General features: G+C 35.3%; 1 protein-coding gene across 10 annotated transcripts in view; it reads left to right on the top strand.

Annotated features, from left to right (window-relative positions):
* The window catches only part of CEP128 (centrosomal protein 128), a 138,455-nt gene that overhangs the window by 67,021 nt on the left and 46,434 nt on the right, over positions 1 to 25,000 (top strand). For 9 of the 10 annotated variants that reach the window (XM_072865405.1, XM_072865404.1, XM_072865402.1 and 6 more), the window contains 3 exons: positions 284 to 460; positions 3,709 to 3,768; positions 5,431 to 5,623. In XM_072865405.1, the coding sequence (XP_072721506.1) occupies positions 284 to 460; positions 3,709 to 3,768; positions 5,431 to 5,623 (430 nt within the window). Of the gene's footprint in view, positions 1 to 283; positions 461 to 3,708; positions 3,769 to 4,323; positions 4,410 to 5,430; positions 5,624 to 25,000 lie in introns of those variants that run through there. The other variant, XM_072865407.1, reaches the window with a different exon arrangement.

Below are 25,000 nucleotides of genomic sequence, written 5' to 3'. Positions count from 1 at the left end.
GATTTATAATAGAATGTCTGGTTTTGACTCTGAAAATAGGCTCTGTGATTGTTGGGTTTGGATTTGGCAGCAGTTTCTTCATAACTGATTTACAGGAGAATAAGGAGAATCAAGAGAAGAACTTGTGAGTACTATTAGAAGGTATTATTTTCAATGGCAAGGAACTGAACTCAGTGCATGAGTGAGTATAGTGTGATTATAAGATTGAAAGATATATTGCTAATGATGTATATTATTAATTCAATAATTTATCTTTGTTTTTTTTTTTCCTCTTTCACTCCAGGATAAACAGATCAGCAATGAAGAAGATCATTTGAAAAAGATGGATGAGGCCAGACTGCAGTTTAAGGATCAGCTGCGTCACTTAGAAATGGAACAGGAATCCATTCTCGCCATGATAGGAAGTGAAATTGATGCTGCTTGTGAAATTTTTTCTCGGGACTCCATGGAGAAATTCAAAGTAATTCTAAGTTTTAAGTATGCTGCAGATTTTGTTGTTTTCTTAATGAATATTTGTAGCAGAATTTGTATGCATTGTTGTCACCTATCACTTAGCTGTTATAGATAATTTATGGAGAATAGGATTATGGATATTTAGCTGGTCAGATGTACATTGCTAGGTATTAGAATGCGATACTATGAAGATCTGCCCATGCGTTAATCATTACTGCTTTCTTTTGCCAATTTTTTTTGTGATAAATAGTTGTCCTTTTGTTTGCTTGTGTGAAAGGACCTTACATCAGCCAGAATTTTGAGGCAGGTTTTCCTAGGCCACCTCCTTAGAGGTGAGATGTCCCCAAGAAAGACCTAAAAGGCTTTCAAAATTGGGGAAAAATTAAAGAAAGGTTTTATTAAAAATTCATTTAGATGCTTTGTTTTTTAAGTAGGGAAGTAAATGCTGGAAGTGAAAAGAGTTTATAATCTCCTCTTTTGTGGAGAATTTCTTGTATCCAGAAAACTCAGACTCAAAGTTTCAGGAAACTTGTAGATTGCTGTAAGTTGTTTTTCCACTCTTTTACTCCTTCTCCTGCAACCCTTGTCTTCCATTAGCTTTTTTTCTGAGCATTCTCATTTGTTCCCCAGAGACAGAATCCTCTCTTCAACCCTCCAGATGATTCTACATGACTAATCCTCTTAAATCAACATTGTACACAGCTGAGAATAAAGAAAAAGGACAGTCTGATTCAGCTTGTTGCCATACTCACTGGCATTATGAGTACTTATATCACAAATGCTTGACCTGGTGGCTTTTTAACCTTAGCTGTAACCATAGAGTACACTCAGATTATGCCTTTTTTGTCTTGCTATTTAAACAGAGCATGCTTTCTACTCTATAGTTCCTGGTCACTTGACTGGGCTGGGCTGCTTTTGAAATAGAAATTTTTCAGCATTGACACTGAAAATCCATTATATTTTTAATATTTTTTCTTTGTTTTATTTTTTATTTTATCTCCTCACCTGTTTTGTTTTAAGGTGTGGAGAGAAGTCTCTTTGTTTCAGCCTTGTAGTATAGTTGTGCCTTTTTCTCCACTTACCTATGGAGTTGGGATGTTGCAGCACAGAAACAGATGAGAATTCTAAGAAAAATATATTTGACAAACAAGCTTTCTCCTCTGTATTCTTACAGATAAGTCTTTTTTTATGAAGTCTTTGTGATCTGCTATAGTTGCCAGATTCTTGATCATTGAACCATGTCTTCTTGGACTTGCTTGCCACCTACTGCAGACTGTTTGTCTTCTGGATAAAGTTTTGCTGATGCCTGTTTTCACAATTCTCCTTATTTATCCCCTTTAACTGCTTATCAGGGGCAAACTTAAAACAGCTTTGAATCTGAATTTTTGACTAGACAGCTAATGTGAAAACAAATGTTACGCAGTTTTGTGGTGTCTGGTCTGAAATTTTTTTTAAAAAAGGTAAGAAGTTTCCTTTATTATATTGTTCCTCTGCCCAGTACTTTAGGTATTGCCAAGGTTTCTAAAAGGTTTCAGACAAGTTCTTTACTTCAAGAAGAAGTTGCCACTGCAACTGAGGTGAGCAATGAGGAATTTAATGGTTAAATACTTGTATTCAGAGAACTTAAACACCAGGGTTAATCTTCTGTGATGAAAAATGAAAAAAATCCATTTTTATAATCACTGCATACTGGTGTTCTAAGCAAAGAATTCCACATGTATTGTTAAGATTTATTTTTCCGATCAGTCTTTTGTTATAAGATATCTTATGCTTCCAATAACTACACCAGTCATGCTTAAACTATAAAGTGAATACTGCCTTCTTTGAATGTGGCTGCGCAGAATGACGTTTGCTACCATGGAAGTCACAACTTTCAGGTATGCATTGCTTTTTGAAGTCATGGTCAACATGCCTACTAAAGCATTTTTTTTCAGCTGTATCCTTATGTGGTGATAACTTTCACGTAAAACATATGTATGTACATAATTAGATGTTGCTGTTTAGGCACCTTTGGTCTCAGTGTAGTTAATAAAGCCCATATAAATACCTCTTAAAGGAATATGCGAGTTACAAAAATTATCGGACCAGTATTAAAAGTACATAAAGACTTGCCTAATTGCAAAATGTGGTAAATTAAAAACAAAAAACCAAACAAAACCCCCACAAAACCTTTAATTTAGAGAAAGGCACAATGTAGTAATCATGGGATAGGACCACATGAGATAAAGGATGAGCTGGACATAAGGTTAATAGTTTACTTGATTTTAAATAGATTTCAGTTGAGAGCGCTATGTATGAGACTTTTTTTCTTTCCCTTGTGTATCAAGTCATAAAGTGGGGAAAAAAAAAATCCATTATCACTAAATTTTTAATACTATAGAAAACATGTATAGAAGTACCTTTAAAACAAGTTTAACATAGTTCAATTTGAATGCAGAAAAAAGACATATCACATTTTCTCATTGTATGAAGTATTAATAAAGCATTCCAGCACAAGTTTATCTTCTTTTTATCCACTTAGTGAAGATTACAATTTTCTGTTTATGCCTATCAAATATTCAAAGCAAGTGATTTGTCTTTTTCATGAAAACACGAAGACCATCATCATGAAGCATAATTTAAAGATTTTTGGCAGTTTGACCTTTTTTACTTTTTGATAAGACATTTATCACATTGCACATAGCATTTCTGTAGATACACTGATAACAGTTCAATGACGAAGAACAATTGGTTCTGCTACTTCTGGTTTATGTGTAGCCACTGTTTGGCAGAATGGAGGAAAAAACAGTTGAATGACTTTGAAGTTGGCCTTTTCTTAAGAAATAGTCATTTTAAAGTAGAGTCTGATTGTACTATTTGGAAATATTATGATAGTTTCAAAAAAGGACATACAGTTTCAAACTGACAATATACACCTTGATGCAGAGATATGTTCCGGGGATGTTTGAAAAGCATAATTGCAGTGATTCTTAGGAGAAAACTCTACAGATTCAGAATACAACTTACTATCATTGCAACTTAAGTTGCACCTTTAAACAAAATTTGTATCAGTAAGTTTGCATAACTAGCTTTTAAATGTGACTAATTTATGGTTATATAGTTCTATTAAACCATTTACAGGTATGATTTCCAAGCTGGATTTTTAGCAAAGATTATTTATTTGATGAATTTCCAGTAAGCGGGAAAGACTCTTTCTCCTTTCTGTGTCTAATTCCCGTTTTTATGCCTATTTCTTTCTCCCCTACTATTCCATAGGCAATATCACTTACACCAATGGTGCTGAATGATCCTCATCGCTGGTTAGCAGAAACAAAGGTAATAGTCAAACCTTCTGAAACTTTACTGAATAAGCTAATATCCAACATTTATAATAATGCAGTTGAAAGTGTGTTTGAAAAGGCACTTAAAGGGGAAAAGGATAAATACAAAAGCATTCCTTGGGCAATAATTCTGATATTTTCAGACTGTTATTTCAACTGATGGAATAATTTTCCAGATTTTGCTGTCAACAAGAAATAGCTGTCTCTATAGCAAAGTAAATAGCAATGCTGTTTTTACAAAAAATGCATTGAAGTAACTGCAGTGATAGCCTTTAGATCTGGTTCAATTATTTTCAGACAAGAAAAACATGAGAACATAGTCAGCAGGTTAAGTTTCTCTTACAAGGTTATAACAAGGCAAGAAATTACTTTAAATAAGGCTGGTTTTTATTAAATCTAAAGGATATTAGATTGGATTCTTAGAAGATGAACAATTTTCCTTCCCACTTTGTTTGAAGCTTTTGAATCCTATATTGTGGGTGCACGCATGCTTGAAAACTTCTTCAAAGTGATGACTGGTAACTTATAGCCCTTGCCTTTCATTTTGCAGCTTTCTTCCTGCTCCCCCAACTCACACACATAAACGCTTTTCTTATCCAATGTCTTTTAAAAGGAGTAAGTTTCTCATGATCAAAGTAGATTATGAGATTTGATCAATGAGAAAATGTAGAAGACATGCTTTTTTTTGCTTCATGTAAAGAGGCCAAAGCCACAGGACGATTGACTTAAGGAAGAATTGCAACTGTTTGCATGTAAGATAATTTAAGTTTATTGATGATGTATGTAAGATGTACGTATGTATGATGATGATGATTGATGGTCTGTGTAAGACTTGTAGACCAAGAAAGGCTGCCACTATAGATAGCAGAGAGAAAAATTGGAATCAAATGAGAAATGTTATGCAGGAAGTATTTTCTACATTTAAGTGACACTGACATATTATTAAAAAGACCTTTCAAAGAGCACCTAATAATCATTTACATTTCTCACCTAAGTTTCTTTAGCTCCTAGAGTCTAGAATGAATGACTACTTAAAATCCCCCCCCTTTTTTTTCTTTTGTTTTAAATAGGCAGTGTGAAAGTATTCTCTCTTCCCACTTCTAGATTTACTATATTGACCATGACCTATCTTATCTATGAGCTCTCTCTTCTTTTTCCTCTACATGAACCTTAAATATTAATTTTTGCTGACCAGAAAGGATTGATATAACTTTTTTTAGAATGGATAAATGCTTTAAATTCTGTCAACATAGAATAGAGAGAGAAAGGTATTCTGAAAGGAAGGATTATCTCTTGGTGCCTATGTATACACTAATTCAATGTGAATTTCCATACCTACCCTAGCAAATCCATGCTCCAGATTTAAAAAAACCAAAACACAACCAACCAACCAACAACAACAAAAAACCCAGAACAAAACTGTGTATTGCTTCTTCACATATAATTATCAGGCAAAATATATCTGTCTTTTGAGACTCTTTGAAGGTCAACATATGTCCTCTTAATATATCTGAATGTCCCCTTTTTAAATTATTATTCAGTAATAGGTACAAATGAATAATCTGTGACTCCAAAGATAATTTGATCAGTTAACATTTATGTCCTCTTATTTTCATTAGAATTCTTTACTTTTTATTGTCCCATTTTTTTAACGTAGACTAAGCTTCAGTGGCTGTGTGAGGAAGTACGGGAGAGAGAAAGTAAGGAAAAAAAGCTGCGATGCTACTTACTGCAGAGCCGAGAACAGCTCAAGCACTTTACACAGATGAAGGAGGCTGAACATCAGTCTCTCTGTAAACAGATAAAAAAGCAAGAAAAACTTTTGGAAGAAGTTCACAGAGAAAAAAGAGGTATGTTGCTGGTTCCAGTTTTGTTAATAAAAGGGAGAAAGAATTTTAAAATTCTACTAATTATAATTCCTATGGCACATTCAGATGTATTTTATCAACTAGGTATTACAAACTCTAATTTGGTAACATGCTAGTGATAACCAAGAAAACAGTTTTTTGTTTGTTTGTTTTTGCTTGCTGACAAAAAAGACAAATGTAATCAACTATGTTTCAACCCAGTACAATGGCTGAATAACACATGAGTTTGCAACATGGGCAATGGATATAGAAGTTATTTTTCAACTGTACCATCTGAGACATTCCACGACATGGGCAAAGAGGAATTATACAAGAGTCTGAAGTGGCATTGGTAATGCTGCTTTTATCTGTCAAAAAGAAAGAACCCAAAGCAGTACCAAGTCCTGTGCAATTATTCCCTTTGCTTAAATTGTATGTACAAAGAACTTTGGCAAATTTTCTTCTCATCCCTTCTTCTGTATTGTAAAATGGAGTAAGACAAGCTTTGGTTCTAATTAAAATGAATGACATTATATATGGAATACCACATAACCATAGTTTTCTCCCTCTCTTGGCATGTAATTCTTACTCTGGAGTGTTGTGTGCCAGGCTTGGTGCTAGCATCTGTACCATCCATGCTTGTCATGAAGGGGAAATACTAATTGGATTTTACTGAGCGATGTAAAGTTCTGGTAGGGATGGACCTCACTGTCCCCAGCCGAGAGCCATTTTTTAGTCTCGTCTCAGGTACTTGTAGTTTAGTATTTTATAGTTTCTTGTAGATTGGCTTTGAGCAGAATGCTTTTAGGAGTAGAGAAACATGCTTTCATCGTGAGCTTATTATTTTAGAGTCTCAGGAAGACAGGAAGATCTGTCTTTCATCATTCTGCTTTTCATCTGTGTACAAGCTCATTTATACTTTGTTACTTGTAGCTTAATTAAACACATTATTTCAATGAAGAGTATTTTTATAGTAAAACCAGAGCATTATAGAAAACTTGGAACATAAACAATTTACAGCACATCTTTATTTTCACCCTTAAAACCAGATTTGTTTCTGCTGTCAGAAATCAATACTTTGGTTGTTACAAACAATGTGAGAGTGAATTCTTGTTAAGTCCAAACTTAGGTGAAGTGTAAAATTTTGAAGTGTAGGCTTGGTCTTGGTCAGGAAGAATCCATGCATGTTGTTGATATGAGTTGAGTCACTAGCTCTTACAGTCAGTTCATAATTTATTTGTGAAGTTTTATCTTCAAAGGTGTATCTTATTTGCTGTCATTACTGCTTTTGGAAGACAACTCTGCATCTGTACCTTTCTGATGTTTAGGAGCTTCCTTTAATTTCCAAGAGAGGATTTTTATTAAGTGCTTGGAAAATTACTTAGAACTTGTGCACTGTATACTGGCCCATACATGATGGATCTGAGCAAACCCAGAATTAACAGTTATCAATGCATGCCTTTGACATGGTCCCCCACAACGTCCTTCTCTCAAACTTGGAAAGAGATGGATTTGATGGGTGGACTATTCAGTGGGTGAGGGATTGGCTGGGTGGTCGCATCCAGAGGATAGTGGTCAAGGGCTCAATGTCCAGATGGAAATCAGTGACGAGTGGTGTCCCTCAGGGGTCTATATTGGGACCAGTACTGTTTAATATCTACATCAGTGACATAGTGGGATCGAGTACACCCTCAGCAAATTTGCAGATGACACCCAGCTGAGTGGTATGGTTGACACACCTGAGGGACGGGATGCCATTCAGAGGGACCTGGACAAGCTGGAGAAGTGGGCCTGTGTGAACCTCATGAGGTTCAACAATGCCGAGTGCAAGGTCCTGCACCTGGGTTGGGGCAACCCCCAATATCAATACAGGCTGGGGGATGAAGGGATTGAGAGGAGTCCTGCAGAGAAGGACCTGGGGGTACTGGTGGATGAAAAGCTGGACATGAGCTGCAGTGTGCACTCACAGCCCAGAAGTCCAACCATATCCTGGGCTGCATCAAAAGAAGCGTGGCCAGCAGGTTGAGGGAGGTGATTCTGCCCCTCTGCTCTGCTCTGGTGAGACCCCACCTGGAGTACTGCATCCAGCTCTGGAGCCCTCAGCACAAGACAGACATGGGCCTGTTGGAGCGGGTCCAGAAGAGGGCCACAAAAATGATCAGAGGGATGGAACACCTCTCCTATGTGAGGACAGGCTGAGAGAGTTGGGGTTGTTCAGCCTGGACAAGAGAAGGCTCTGGGGACACCTTATTGCGGCCCTTTGGTACTTAAAGGGGGCTTATAAGAAAGATGGGGACAAACTTTTTAGCAGGTCCTGATGTGATAGGACAAGGGGTAATGGTTTTAAGCTAAAAAAGGGTAGATTTAACCTATATTCTAGATATATTGTAGGTATATCTATATTCTAGATATATCTCTCTATATTCTAGATATATTCTAGACTATATTATAGCAATATAAGCTAGGTAATAAGCTAGACTATATTCTGCTCACCAAGCCCCTTTCCATCATTTACCAGCAGTCCTGGCTAACTTGGAGGTCCCAGTTGACTGTAGATTAGCAAATATAACGCCCATCTTCAAGAAGGGCCGGAAGGAGGACCTGGGGAACTACAGGCCTGTCAGCCTGACCTCGGTACCGGGGAAGCTGATGGAGCAGATCATCCTGAGTGCCATCACGCGGCATGTAGAGAATAACCAAGGGATCAAGCCCAGCCAGCATGGGTTCAGGAAAGGCAGGTCCTGCTTGACCAACCTGATCTCCTTCTATGACAAAGTGACCCGCCTAGTAGATGAAGGAAAGGCTGTGGTTTTTGTCTATCTAGACTTCAGTAAAGCCTTTGACACGGTTTCCCACAGCATTCTCCTGGAGAAACTGGCTGCTCATGGCTTGGATGGGTGTATGCTTCACTGGTTAAAAGACTGGCTGGATGGCTGGGCCCAAAGAGTGGTGGTGAATGGAGTTTACTCCAGCTGGCGGCCGGTCACAAGCGGTGTTCCCCAGGGTTCTGTGTTGGGGCCAGTTCTGTTTAATATCTTTATCAATGATCTGGATGAAGGGATTGAGTGCACCCTCAGTAAGTTTGCAGATGACACCAAGTTGTGAGGGAGTGTTGATCTGCTTGAGGGTAGGAAGGCTCTACAGAGGGACCTGGACAGGCTGGATTAATGGGCCGAGGTCAATTGTATGAGGTTCAACAAGGCTAAGTGCAAGGTCCTGCACTTGGGCCACAGCAACCCCATGCAAAGCTACAGGCTTGGGGAAGAGTGGCTGGAAAGCTGCCTGGCAGAGAAGGACCTGGGAGTGCTGGTTGACAGCCGCCTGAATATGAGCCAGCAGTGTGCCCAGGTGGCCAAGAAAGCCAATGGCACCCTGGCTTGTATCAAAAATAGTATGGCCAGCCGGACTAGGGAAGTGATCGTGCCCCTGTACTCGGCACTGGTGAGGCTGCACCTCGAATACTGTGTTCAGTTTTGGGCCCTTCACTACAAGAAGGACATTGAGGTGCTGGAGCGTGTCCAGAGAAGGGCAACAAAGCTGGTGAAGGGTCTAGAGCACAAGTCTTGTGAGGAGCGGCTGAGGGAACTGGGGTTGTTTAGTCTGGAGAAAAGGAGGCTGAGGGGAGACCTTCTTGCTCTCTACAACTACCTGAAAGGAGGTTGTAGAGAGGTGGGGGTTGGTCTCTTCTCCCAGGTAACAAGTGACAGGACGAGAGGAAATGGCCTGAAGTTGTGCCAGGGGAGGTTTAGACTGGATATTAGGAAATTTTACTTCACCGAAAGGGTTGTCAAGCATTGGAACAGGCTGCCCAGGGAAGTGGTTGAGTTGCCATCCCTGGAAGTATTTAAGAGATGTTTGGATGAGGTGCTTAGGGACATGGTATAGTGGTGGTCTTGGTAGTGTTAGGTTTACGGTTGGACTCTATGATCTTAAAGGTCTTTTCCAACCTACACGATTCTGTGATTCTGTGATATTCTAGATATAAGGAAGAAATTTTTTACAATGAGGTTGTTGAAACACTGGAACAGGTTGCCCAGAGAGGTGGTAGATGCCGCATCCCTGGAAACATTCAAAGTCAGGTTGGATGGGGCTCTGAGCAACCTGATCTAGTTGAAGATGTGCCTGCTCATTGCAGGGGCATCGGACTAGATGACCTGTAAAGGTCCCTTCCAACCCAAATAATTCTATGATATTCCCATAATAGTAATAATTGGTGATAACTTTCTGTCCCTAGGTATCATTATCTGAAAGCATAATGGTAGAATAAAAAGCATAATATAGCTAATGTTGAGAATCCCATAACCAAAGGAACTGGAGATGGAAGTTTTTATACGAGAAGAGAGGAAGGGAGGAAATGTCATATGAGGTTAATTCTGGGCGTTAAGGCTTAACATTATCTCAAGACCTGCACTGAATGTTTTGAGAATTTTACTTCTCCAGTGCGTGCACATGTGTATAGGCTTGCTTGCACTCTCCCTCTAAGGTACTGTCCCAGCAGAAGAGCAAATTTCTGAACACATCAGGAAAATGTGGATAGCTGGGAAACTTACAGGTAGATCTAGAAGGAATGATATCAAAGGAAAAATAGTTGAAGCCAATGCATGAAAATGATAACTGAGAAAACAGGCTAATTGACAGAGGGTCCAGGGATCAGAATCTCCATATTGAAATAGATTCTTTGGTTCCACCTGTCTCATGTAAAATTTTGTTGGAGGACCTAACTAAGCGTGAAAAAATGGAAGGCTCATGGTGAGGAGATTGTATTTTGACATCTATAAATGGCTGATGTTAACCTGACCTATGTGGGAGAAAAAAGTACTTCAACTGAAAGTTTGCATGTAGGTAAACCTTGAGAACTATTAACATGCCTTATGGGTTGATATAGTCTATAAATAGGGCTGGCTTGTCATCTGGTTTGCATCTTTTTATGTAATATGTTAGACTACTATTTGCATACCTCACTATGTCATGGTACGATCTTTCATTGTATTCTGTTACCTCAGTTTCCAAAGGAAGGTGTCACCTCTCAGGTTTTGTTTTCTTGTGTTTTCTTTAAAAACTTTGTTCTGGGCTTCATTCAGCACTCAATACTGGTAATGATGGGCTATTTTTTTTGTCAGACAGAATAAATACTCTCTTTAATCATTTTCTTAGTAGTAATTTTGTATTTAGATTGATGTAGACTCAGATTAGATGAGAGTAAACTTTTAAGTAAGTGTAGTTATAGCTTCTGGTAGCCAACTTAATTATTATTGAAAATGTTTTGTGAAATATTGTAACAAAAATAAAACAGTAGCAAACAACAATGGGAATAACAAATGAAAGCATTCTTGTGAATATTTTATAGAACAATGCAGATTATTTGCTTTACATGAAAAGTAAGATCCTGTCAAGATTTTCTTCCTCCACTTACAAAGAACTTTGAAAGAGAACATGCTTTGATCTTTCAAGCTTGAAAGTTTCTATTGTTATCCTTAATTTGTTTAAAATGATAGCGCCAAGACCCTGATATAATATTAAGTGTTTTAGTGTTCTTATATTTGAATAATTATCTGCCAAGATTGATCTCCCTGGGGCCTTATTTGCCTTTTTTAATTTAAGTACTTAGGAAACAAAGCAAACCTTATTTAGTTTTTAATTTTATTGTACCTAATTTGGTTTAGGCTTTGTGGAAAAATTCACAGCCTGCATTTAAATTTCAAGCTATAGGCAAAGTTATCATAGGAAATTATTAAACTGAAAAGAGTGGTAAAAAGTAATGCTATTCACTGAGCACAAAAAACAGTATGTAATCTCATACCTTCTATTTGTAAGGGCCATTCCTTTGTTCCCTACAAATATTCTCAGTTCCATTTGTTACGTGACATATTACAATTTATGTAATTCTAAGTAAATTATGTTGTCTTCTGTCTACTTCTAGAGGCGGGTGCTGCTTAGAATTAGGTAAGAAAAAGGAAATAGCAGTTACATAGTTGTTAAAGTTTTCTATGTAACACAAAGCAGTAAACATGCTTTAAAATTCCACCAAATACAGGATGAGAAATAGGACTTACAAAAAGATGACAGGATGCCAACAATGCAGGCCAGTGTTAGATTTAAGGCCTAGGATCAGGATACATGCATACACTGAGGACTCAGAGCCACATAGGTATGAAGATAGCAGCAGATGAACATAGGTAACTTTGCTGTTGGTAGATTTTCCCAAAACAACCTCCTTGCTGTCTTCACTTAAAAGTATTAATAAAAGATTAATTTTTTATTATTATTACAGATTTAAACAATTAATGGCAATGGAGTTTACTCTTTTATAGGGAAATAGGGAGTCAGGAGTGTTCATAGGTAACTATTAAGCACCTTCTTGGCTCTTTACACTCCACCTTGTTTTAATGAGATGTAATTTGAAACCTGGTCATGTAAGGTGGTGGGTTTGTTTTTGTTTTTCTGCTTGGTTTTTTTGGACACTGCCACAAAAACAGTGGTGAGGAGGGAAGCAGGTGCTTCCTTTACAAAGCCTATTAATTATGTACACAATTAAGAATAGCCTTCATGTGTGCAAATTTATGATTCACTTCATCACATTCTAATTTGATTAGATGTGATAGTCAACAGGTTTTGTGGATACAGATGAAGTTGTCATGATTTGGCCCAGTACCAGTGTATTTATTTAGCTTTAGCTGCTGTGGTGTCACAGACCTTCCAGCAGTAGGTCCTCTACTCTTAATAGTATTCAAGACTTCAGAACGAACATTTACTGAATGAGTAATTAGAGACAGGGAAATAAAATACAGCTGAGATTTACCACAGGTAATCTGAGCCCAGCTTCCTGGTATTTCATTCATTTGATAAGATAGCTGGTAGTTACCAAATAACTGATAGATGTAACAGAAGTCATAGTATGGCTATCATCTGTATAGCATTCAACATGGGACTATATAGGAAATGACTGATGTAAACATAAGAACTATACATTAGAGTAAGGAATGTGCTACTCTGAGGGACAAAGGGGTAGTTATTGAAAGGGATAGTTAATACTGTTTCATAGATGTTGGTCTGTAGAGTCACTTTTCTTCATGAATAAGCTTCGTATGAGGAGTAGGAATATGATAATAAAACTTGGAGCCTTAGAAAATTTGGTGGCTTTGTTGGTACACAGAGGAAGTGGAATAGCCTTGGGATCATTTAATTTCATTTACCTGATGCCAGGGAAGGAAATTTTGTGTATTATTTATTTTTACCACTTCTTATACCAATTTTGAATTTGAAGCTGGAATAAGAAATTCATAATAATGTTCACAAACTTTGAACAAAGTTCTGGGATCTTTTTATTAATGCACTAAGAAATAGGCAGGTTGACCTGGTATTCAGCACCATTTTATTGTGCCACTGAATTAAATGACAGCGCATTGGACAGTGTATGCAAGAATAATGGACTTACAATCTACATATGAACTTAATTGGCTTGTTTGACAGTCATGTCAACATATATTGCTCTTTTTAATTTGAAAATTATGGCCTTCATTACACCAAATCAGGGTTTTTTTGTAAGTTGGTAGAAGGTAGAGGAATAATAGAATGCATGTCTGTTAAGATGAGTTCTGAGTACTATTATTTATGAAGTGATACATTTAAGTGTTTATAAAGGGTTTTTTATTAAAAAAAAAAGGTTGCAAGACAAAATATGGCTATTTACATTTCTTGGATAAAGATTCAGTAGGTACTCTTACATACTAATGAAAAGCCCAAGTTTAATTATAATGCAACTAGTAGAATGTAAACATGTAAATAGTTTAATGTATAAATGACTTGGACATGAAAATTTGAAAAGCTACTTTCCCAAAGGAAAAAAGAAAACACAGCTAATAGCATAAAAAAGGTGTTAGGCTGAAAGGAGAAAGCAATGTATCAAAATGATAGAAAATTTAAATTAAGGAGACAGAATGATGGTTGGCTTTTGTTACTTAAACATAAAAAATGGATGAAGTATTTGCAGAATACTAAGACACTCAGTAATGAAATTGTGGGCAAAACCCAGGTGCAGGAGTGAAGCAAATGAAGGCAGAATGGATTTACTCTAATTGATAAAAAAGACCCTTCACCCGTTCATTTTTTTTTTAACACCAAAGTATACTTGACAGTATTGCTTAATAAAATGGATTTTCAGTCAAATTTGGTGCAAATACATGTAAATATTTTCTGCTGCATTTGCAATGATGCAGATTTTAGATGGAATATTTAATCAGAAAGACTGATTCTGTGAATAACCATGGATGTGGTTGACTGTCCCCACCAACACAAACCACTTGTCTGAGTACTTAATATAGTCTAAAAATACTCCATTAATTTAAGTCTGCATAAATCAGAAATTATAAAAACAAGACAGAGAAATTGTATTCTCAAGAAATTAATTTGTTGATTTCCCTTCAATGGATTTGATATTATAGTTTATTCATGTTTGGGGGGGGAGAATAAAAATAGAGATTTATGGTGGATATACCGAAAGTAGGTAGGATGAATATTTAAACTGCTTTATTGATGAACATGTTTCAGGAAGTTTTATAAGCTTAAATAGGTTTACTAAAACTCTTCATTACATAGTTTTTTTGTCTTTTCCCTTCTTCACCGAAGCATTTGTAAATATCTAGGATATTGTAGGCTTTGGGATCCTCCTTATGAATTTCTGTGGAAGTGTTAACGTTATCACAGTCCTGTCTGTGGTGGTAAACTGGCTGTCTACGTGGTATAATCCTGACAAATACAAGTAAGCTAACATAAAGATTCATGAATGAGACAATAGTGAATGAAGGAAAATACATTAATGTAGCCTAGAGTTTCAGGATTGTTTACAGAGTAGCAGAAGTTTCATAGCTCTCTGGTGATGCATCAAGATTGGCTGCAGCTGTCTTTCCTTCTTGATAAGCTTACCATCCTGGAGAGCTGAGTAATTCAGAAGTCTAGCAATATTTATAAATGCCCAAGAACTGAAGAGGATATGGGTTCTGATTTCAGATTTGCAGATTTGTACTTTGGATACAGTTCACTACTTAACAAGTTATTTATCTAGCATGCCACCCAATGGGATATTTCAGTAAGTAACAATTTAGATAAAAATAAAAATTTCTTAGATTTCTCCTATTGAAGTGATTTTGCTCTCATAATCAAATTGATTTTAATGGCATTGCACTAAGTATTTAATATTTTAACAGAGTGGACAAAGGTCTGAGGAAATAAAAGGTATACATTCCAGTTTCTTAACTAAGTTTCATTTGCATTCTGGAATCACTGAGCATGCCAAGGTGTTCTTACAGATCTGTTTCAAAATTTGTTCAGATCACAAGGATATATTATTATTATTACTATTATTATTAAGAAATGTTTGAAGGTAGGAAAAATACTGTCTTCCTGAATTGCACCCAAGACCTGGCCCAAATTTCTTTCATTTATCCAATTTTATATGGTGTAGCCAGATTGGCTAGTCTGTAAAGCTATCATACAAATATCACACAAAAGCTATCATACAAATCAGTGAAAGTCTATATTTGATCCTGGGAGCTCCCATTGGTCTTACAGACTTAGATTCTTTTTAGTTGCTGGTTGGTTTAGTCTAAAGAAAGTATCAGATCTGTCTCTTCATCAAGAGTAGAACATCAGCATTTTTTGAAAACATAGTCAAGATGCTTGCTACAATTTTATTTTTATTTTCCACAAGGAAAAAATTTCCATTCATACCCAAACCCTTTAAATCTTTTAAGAGGTCCACTCCCCTCCCTCTAAATTTTGTTATCAACTTTGTAATCAAAATTTTCTCTTTAGTGTATGTCTGAATTCTTAATTTCTGATCGCAAATGTTTTTAGCATTTTATTTTGCCAGCCTAAGCTCAGAAGGATACATTCAACTGTTTGGGAGCTATTATCTTGGAACATATCACATTTATTTCCAAAATACCTATTAACTAGGTGAATAGCATTGACTGTTGAGCTCAGGCCCAGATCTTATTTACCTATGTGTGTCCCTTTCTTGATCTTTCCATCTCTGTATTTGTGAGATTTCACTAGCTTTGGCCATATTTGTCAGTGTGCCAGAGTACTTATAATCTTGAATTTAGTTCTGAAGACAGCTAATCCTGTGTATATATAATGCAGTTAGAGTAGCTGATTAAAAGAAAAAGCAACATTAAGCTGTAGCAATCTTTTGTTTGTTTATTGCTTAAATCCCTTTAAAATATTACAGGTATTGTAATTTTGTCATAATTTTTTAATTGAAGGTGTTAAGGCTGTGTGGTTTTAGGTAACATATTAAATGCTTTAATATTTACCTTCTATACAAAAGTATATATTTTTCTGTTACATTAAGGCTCACTTATACTCTGGGAATGAGTACAGAGAGGAAACTTAGTAAAAATAGATTCTGGAACATATCTCTTCCAAGAAAATCTTTCTTGGAATATATTGCAATGTACGGAAGCTAGACATGGTGTGGTATAGCAGTGAGACATGGAGTCTGCACAGTTCTTTTGTTTCAGGATAATATACTGCTACTTCAGAGAAGACATGGATAGTCAACAAAGAAACGTTTAGCAAAATAAGACCTGATGTATTTGGCAAGACAACATTTGTTCTTTTTTTAATAAAGTGATGTTAGTAAGTCTATAGTGATGTAAGAAGAGCAGGTGCATTGCTCTGATATAAAGACCTTACACTGATTTATCTCAAAGATATAATATTTTGCAAACACTGTTTTACATCAAGTCCCAGGTGATGCAAGCCATATTCTCTACCACTTCTCAGCATCTACACTCTATAATCACACCTAAATTATTACATTTTTAGAATTGCTCTGATGTAGATTATACTGCTAAGTAAGGCTTAAGGTAATGATTCTAGTCCTAAGCTACGATACTTATGTTTGATGCTTTTCTCACAAGCACAAACCTGTGCTGGGCAAGTCTGTGGTGTTATGCTTTATGCATTATGTTTATCATTCATTCTGTTCTCATTCTAATTTCATTCATTGTAATCAAGAGTCAGAAAAAAAAAGGGGGGTTTGTGCATTGTTTTAGATTTGAGGATACAAAATCGAATTTTAGAAGACTTACATTTTTAGCTGTTTTTAGTGATGGTGTCATCTCTGTTAATCATACAGTTAGCTACTAGTTTCATCACTTGTGGAGGTAAATCAAGTATATTTTACAAAGATTTTGGTAAGTGATCTCTGAAGCAAGATATTTATTTACTTTAATTCTTGAGGATTTTTTTGTTGTTAGGTTCAGTCAGGATTATTTGTTATTTAACTGCTGTGGAAAATGTAGATTCAGAGAGCCTGCTACATTAAAATAGATCCAAAATGTAGATAAAACTTCACTTTGACAAAATCTTATCTTCCAAATTATATTCCTTTTTTTTTTTTTTAAAGCCAGTAAGTCCAATTTTTGTTTGAATCAGGAACACTAAACCAGAAAGTGTAAAAGTTCAAAATACAGAGACAGTGCAGTACATTGAGTGCAAATACACTGACACTGAGCAATCTCTGTTGCTTAAACTGAGAAAAAGAAAAGTAGAAAATTGGGAACCAGTGAAAATCAAAATATTGCAAAATCTTTCTATTATGAACAATTTAATAATGACATACATATACTGTTTTGAATATAACTCTAAGCCTTGTTCTGCCCTTTCAGCTTTGTTTCTTTCTTTCCCATTTGTTTTCTTTTCATATATTATCTCATATTGTCCTTGTATGACAACACAGTCCTTTCTGTGGCAGCAAGAAATATCACAAGGTATTTTAAGGTCATCTCTCATTGAGCAGTGAATGGGAACATCAAGTAGAGAAAATCCTTTTTAAGCATACATAAAGGAAGGAATCTGAAGGGTTTCAGAGAAACTCTCCATAATACTTGTTTTTGATGGTGAGCTTCAAAATGCCTAAAGTTGAAATATAATTACTATTCAAATAATTAATTTCTTCTTAATAGTGTTCTTGCCCTTTAAATAATGTTTGGTTTTTTTAATGTGATGGGGAAGGAGGAGGGAGGACTTCTAAGTTATTTTAAACTTTGCCAAAATGAACCTGCATTCAGAGTCTTAGAGGAATGGAAATAAGCCCAAATCATTTGGAAACCTTACCCTGTGTTTTTTTGTATTGGAAAACTGGAAATATCAGTCTGGACATGCATTGCTCTCATTATCTAGTATTTTATGCAACTGTTTTCATTTGCCATTATCTTTTTTATGCACTCATAAAAATATGGCTGCCATTGTGAAAAAGTGAAGGTAAGAGACGGGATCAAACTGTAGCTAAGATGTTTTTAAGACTTGCTTTGATTTTTTTTCTTTCTTTCTGAATCGCATACTTTAAATGCTTATCTGAAACTTATGTACAGATTTATAGTTTAGAAAGCATGATGTGTCCTTTAAACATTAAATTGCTGAGTTTGTAGTGCATACTAACAGTAAGAGACTAAATTTATTAGTTTTACCTCTTGGTTTACCTACACATACTGGAGACGAAGTCAAAATTAACAAAAGTAACCTGGGGGATGGAGATTTAATGTATATTAGATAGTTAAAATCTATTCTTTAATCTTTTCTTGTGAATTGTGTGAATTATGACTTTTACCTTTAAACCAAGCTAAAGAGATGGTGTTCTAAGAACTATTGGGTTTTTGGGTTTTTTTACAGCTTTTGAAATGATGGCATAGGAGTGTATATAATCACAGTTATACCATAACAGTGCTTTAACACTACATAATAAAGAGAATCTTGTAAGCATCTGTAGAACTTTATCAGAACTCCTTGACTTAGCATGGAAGGGGTTGTCATGCTTTCAGGTTTTATTGTGTTTCTATACCAAATCAGTATCACTGACTTACACCTATTAAAAAACAAACAAACAAACAAACTACAAACCAGACAACAACAACAAAACAACACAGGCACTTTCAAGCTTGTGGCTTGAATTTAATATTTTCCTGAGAAGTACGTAACAGAAACATGCTATCTGTCACTCAGTCTTCATTAGGTAGAAATAACATTCCCAGGAAACTCTTTAATATCTGATAACATGCCTGTTTAATTAAATAATCTGCTGTCTTACAGGAAATGAAACTGAACCAAGGGCTCTATGGTCCTCCCACCTATTGCCATAGTCAAAGTCATTTTAGTCTAAAATACAGAAGAATCATGTTGGAAATATGAGCAGAAATGAAAAGAAACTTACTATCTAAGATTTTTAATATAATAAAACTCTTGAAATGAAAGAAGTATTTGAAATCTTGCACATTGCTATATTATATATTCAATATCTTTTAAAATGAGAGCTAATGTTATGTTTTTGCCTAGGATTTGTCAGGCTGTATTAGAATATGTCTTTCAGTGTAGTTCGTTGATATGTTAACAACTTTTGTATCCTTTCAGCTGACATGCTATTTAACCCCCCCTTTTTTTTTTTTTTCACTAAAGTGAGTGCTAATGATATTGTGTATTTGGAGAACTGAAATTTAAGTTCTATTTCACTATCAAAAAATTTCTCACTTTGACAAGAGCTTCAGTCACCAGTAAAACCAACTCTTAATGTTGACTGTACACAACAAAATAGTTTAAATTACAGAATAGACATTACAAGTGAATCCTTGAGAAAAGGAAAACAAGCTGATTTTTTTGGTATATAAAGATTAAATTAAGTGGTTAATTAATCTGTTTCCATTGTTTTCCTTCCAGTGGTTTAAATATGACAAATTGCTAGGTTCTAATCAATTTAATGACATATTACTCTGATTAGCATCTTCAAGGTAACAACTGGCTGTGTCTGAAATTCAGCTTTTGTTTCCTTTACTGTTTTGACTGAGTCTCCTTGCTTTTGGTTTTACAAAATGGGAGCTGTGATTGGTACTTTTAAATGCTTTTACAGATTTTGTAATTAAAAAGATTTTTAAGGATTTTGCCTTTTGAGTCAAACAAGGCAAGCAAATTAACTATATAGTTCATACAGTATCAGTGATTAGAGCAATAAGGTATAAAGTGTTTTTTCCAAATAACAAGTGTGTCTCTGTAATTTATTAAAAATCTACATGTAATAATGGGCACTTATATTTGAATTTTCTTTACTGTGGGCAAAGAGTCACAGTATTTTTCTTGTCTGGGTCTATTATGTCTTTAGGATAAGGTCATAACATAGTCTTGGGCATGATTTGCATACTTTTGCCTATTTTATAAAGGATTCCAGTTGCAGGTTATTAAGCACTGTTATTAAACATTGTTGCTGTAAAATACTGTTTTCTTGCTGGACAGACACAATATCTGAGTCATAGAGATAATGTGCTTGCTCCTGGTTATGTAAAAAAAAGAAAGAAGAACTAAGGATAAAGCCAGGTCTCCTATTTTTCAGTCTAAATTATTAATTCTATACAGCCTTTCTACTCTTGAGAAATTTTTCTTAAATACAAACATTCATATTGAAGTACTTATTTTCCAGTATTTGACCAGCACCTTTGTGCAACATTATATCCTGCCAGTATGTAAATCTCTGTTTAACAGAAAATACTTACATGAAAAATTTATTCCTCACGTTAATTCTTGTTTCACAATTGTGACACATAACTATGATTTTGTTGTGGGTTGTTTGTTTTTAGTACATCTGGTAAATTGAGATACCTACCACTAGAGAAAGAAACAAAGTACAAACCCAAGAAAATGCGCTCATTGAGATATATATGTACTTCATGCATATGTACACACTGCATCAATGTATGTTGTACATACTTCAGCTACCTGGACAAAAAGTTTGTCGTTCTGATTTTAATTACAGTTGACGACTTGGCCATAAAACATTACTTTCTTGATTAGTTTGAAGCTCTAGGAACAGTATTTTCTGAAAAGAATGTTGTGTGTTTGAATGTTGTGTGCATGGAAAAACATTTCCATTTGCAAATTCAAATTACCAGACAGTATGCCATTTCTTGCAAGATACTATTTCAAATGGAAAATCCTAATCAAAGCATTTTATTCTAATGCAATGTGCTTAGAATCCATGGAGCACATTTTTATTAAGGAAGAGTTCAAAGGACAGAATTAACTTAGCACAATCTTAAGTATAATGCAAAGATTGTAAAAATTGCCAAAATATTGTTTTATAATTTCAGAATCAGAAACTGAAGAAGTTACTGTTTTAAAAAATATAATAGAAACTTTTTGTCCCTCAGTGGTGATGTATACTGTGAAGAGCAGTAGCACAGAGCAGTTGTAGTTATGCCTTTGAAACATTCTTCAGCACAGTATTTTGGCTCCCATTACCTTGTTAAGGAATGCTGTGACTTTCAAGGAGGTTGAGTTTAGAATGTTTCTCTTATCTCCACCTTGAGGTGGGACAGTGCAAGGAGATGGTATCATGGACAGTCAACCATATAGTTTGCAAATAACAGAAAAGCTGAATTTTGGTTCACTTCCTGGGGAATGCACTGTGGTGGCTTTTAGCTCAAGCAACGATGGTTTCCAGAGACTTTGAGTCGAAGCACTCTCCCGCAAAGTACTTCGCTCCTAGGATCAAAGATCAAAATATTCTATCCTTCCTGATATATTTTTATATACAGTATGTATATAGCATAATATCTCCAGGCTAACTTCTGATATTGTGGAAGATTTCATTGTGAGTGGAATAAAAACTGGAAGCTTCCTAAGATTTCTTTTTTGGCTATTTTAAAAATGACTGTATTTTAAAACCTAATATGTTTACTGTACACTGCAACTGGAGCTCCTATTTTGATCTGGTCTTACAACACTTTAGATTCTGATTTCTAAAATAGCTAGATTAAATAAAAATAATTCTTTTGCAGTCTTGCTGTAATCAACAGATTATGTTTGTTATATGGAAGGAAATTTTGATTTCCAAGGAATTATTTACAATAAAACCAGTATTATTACTACTAAATGATGAAAATTTCCATCCTTACTGTGATTGAGAATCAATGCTATGACTATACAGGTCATTCAGCTGTATGATAATGCATTTTTCATGTGATAACCTGTTATTATCCTGAATGGGAATTAATATAAAATATTTTTAGTTCACAAAGTTAGAATTTCTTATTTCCTTAAACAGTACTCTACAGAATAAGTATGATTTAATTTGAACATTTTATTTGTTGCTACTCATCTTGTATAGTTTTTGAAGTTAGTTTCTCTTTTTATTGATTAGGATTTAAATACTGCAAGTTGATGATGATTTGCTAGCTTGTAATAATCTAACTTACATGAGTAGTACCATTACAGTATTGGACAGATCCAGGAACCACTCATGCTGCATCTGGGCTTGGAAGAAATGTTGGTAATCATAGTGTCAGTTCACTGATAAAGGTACCAGCTGTAATAAGGGTATTTTTACAGAGCTGTATAAGACGTGTGTGGTCATCAGAAGCTGTATAGCTTCTTCCTCCATCTGAATCACCAATATGACCGCACAATTTTATGTCTCCAGGTCAAGACAAAGCAGTGTCAGGTCTCTTGTACCTTAAACTTTGTTGCGTATGTTCTGTTCTCTTTTGATGTAGTGCATGTGTAGATTGGCTGCAAGTTGCACATCTGACATTATTCTTTTTCCTGAGCCTTGCTCTTAATCTGGGGCCTGTAAGAGACAACTCTGTTTTCTTGAATTAAGTAAATTGTTTTAAAGACTTTGTTGGCGCTGTCTCAGCAGAGCAAACAAGAACCAACAGAAACGGTGTATTCCAGAAGTTGTTCTAATATTGTTGTCTTTCAGCCCAAATATACCAGTTTGCTAGTATATAAAATATACATCAAGACAGCAGCAGGACAGACATTTACAAGATACAATAGAAGTTCTTATTCAATGGGAAAAAATCTCAATACTTGATAAGGTTAGTCCTTTGGGAGAAATGAACTTTGAGAATCAAATGTCTATAGGAGAAGCACAGTTGTGTGTTGCACTGTGACATTATACTATGTGTAAAGAATAGGGCTGGAAAAGATGCTGTCAAAAAGCTTGATGTAGTTAGAGAAACCTAGCATGATTAATTTCAGAGATTACTTTGAAACTGAAAGTTGTCTGACTAGTATTTTATTTTCATTCTTAATTCTGTAGATTGTCATATAGAAAAAAAAATCTGGTCCTTATGTTGACTAAAAGACCTTTTGAAATAATACTGGCAGCAAAAATGTAACTTTGCAGCAAAGTGAAATTATACTAGATAAAAGGGAAAAAATTATAGAATCCATAGAAAAGGATACAACTTTTGGGTAAGAGGCCTAAAACAGTTTCTAAAAAGAAAAAAACAACTTTTCATTTTGGTTATTTTCTTGTTTTCTGAAAAAAGTTTAGAACCATATTTTCATAGTACAAACCATTATTTTAGAGCTAGGGCTTAAACCTTTACTTTTAAGCTCAGGAGCTTTAATTTGCTGTCATTGTGTTTTGTCTTATGCAACATAAAAAAACTCAAGGGAAGAGAAATTTAGCCAGTTAAGATTGCTACAGGATATAAAAATATTACGTAAAAAGTATGAATTTTCAACACTGAGCGTACGTTCTGAGAGACTAGTTTTCTGTAGAGAGTTCTCGAGAGGCATGAGCAGATCAATGCACCTTTTAACCTATGTCTCATAACAGTTATACCCTTCAGGGGTGTATCCAGTGAAGCACATTTACTATTTGCTTGGTACCTCTCCATTCCTGACACTGTTGAGAATTCATTCCTAACCTAGGAGATGATGCCCCAGCTATTAAAAGCATTTTCTATGTTTCTGTTTGTCAATATACTTTATAAAGTGTGCTACAAGAGGCATTTATCATAAATATAATATCAAACATTTTATCAGCTTTGCAAACTTCAGTTCGTTCCTAGCATTTTGTTGAGACTAAACAGACATGCAACTATGATGTAAATAGGTACAAGAATTAGGTGTGTAGGATATGCAATGTGTTCTCCTATTTACAGTGGCATTTTTGTGGAATTCTGACAGAGTCATTTTGCCACTTCTTTGCTAATTGTTAATTGAATGTCTCTACCAGTAGAAATTATGTAGTGTTGGGAGAATGGGATAAGCAATTCTATAATAAACATAACTCATTTGCAGCTCTTATCAACCTCATAATAAGATTTACAATGTCTGTGTGTAACAAATAACATTTTATAATGTTTATTATACTGCTTGTACTGGATATTCATTTCTCCATGTAACCTCCATTCTGAGACTAATACCCTCTTACCTTTTTACTCAGTGAAAAGAGCAGTGTAAATTTGGTTTTGTTGTGATCAGTATCTGGGAATTAGATTGATCAGAAATAAAAAGTCAAGTGTCAGTTGAAAATGGCTTATACTGCACTGCACTGCACAAAAGAAAAACAAAGCTCTGGTGTTGCTATTCAGTTTGTTAAATTGGGAAAAGAAATTCAATTTATGTTTATATCCCTTGTCCATGAGAAGCAATGGCTAACTTAAATGTTTAATATCAGTCTCCTCTTAATATTCTTTTCTGTTTTAAAGTATAGGAGATTTTTTTCCTCAAATCTATGTATTAAATGCTTTTCTCTGAAAAATTTACTAGAATTGTTATACTGTAGATTTTTGCACAAGGCCACATGGAGGCAATAATAAGTTACTACATTTAGATATTATAATTTTCAAAATAGGGTTTTAGATATTAAGTGAAATGTTGCCAGTCACTGAAAGTTAAAATGTTTACTAGCTGAGTTGGTAAGTCTCATTTGTATGTCATAAGTTACCATGGGACAGTACAACAACAGGATTGTCCTACTGAGGAAGAAACTGAAAGCCTAACTACAGCTGAGAAAATTAGGAATAAGAGTTACTATTATGGCTTTCTTCATAATTGCCAGCTTACAGTTTCTTGCATCTTCCTCTAAAGCACGTGTGGGGAGATGGGGTGTTATATAACTGCTAGTTGCATTATATTGTGGTTTCCAATACCTGTCTAATTATAAAGAAGGAACTTCTGTAAATTTGGGGAAGTTCTCTGTTTTGCGATGAGACACACTGACCTCAACTGCAATTAAAATCAGAAAGACAACTGAGCCTTGCTCTTAATCTCTGTGTGTGTGTGCTTAGTTGAAGTAGACCTTTTCTTAGAAGCTGTTTGGGTCTTAGTGATACATAGGGCCACCTAGTAGAATTAAAAGCTTTCTTAACAGCATTTATCAAGGGCTGAATCCCACAGAGCTATAACTTTTTTGTGTGCTTTACTCTTCTGACAGTTTATTAAAATGCCCAAGCTGCTAAAAGATCCCTTTTTTCCGAGATGGGTAGGGAAACTTAATTTCAGGACCAGTATCTTTCAGCTTCCTATGTTATCTGCTGTCCTTTGCTGCGAACGTTGCAAATGGATTGTTTAGGTCTAATCTTCAAACAGGCCAAT

The sequence above is a fragment of the Ciconia boyciana genome, chromosome 6 (assembly GCF_034638445.1).
Source record: "Ciconia boyciana chromosome 6, ASM3463844v1, whole genome shotgun sequence".
Classification (NCBI taxonomy): domain Eukaryota; kingdom Metazoa; phylum Chordata; class Aves; order Ciconiiformes; family Ciconiidae; genus Ciconia; species Ciconia boyciana.
Note: the sequence above shows the minus strand (reverse complement) of the source record. Positions and strands in the feature narration are given on the sequence as shown.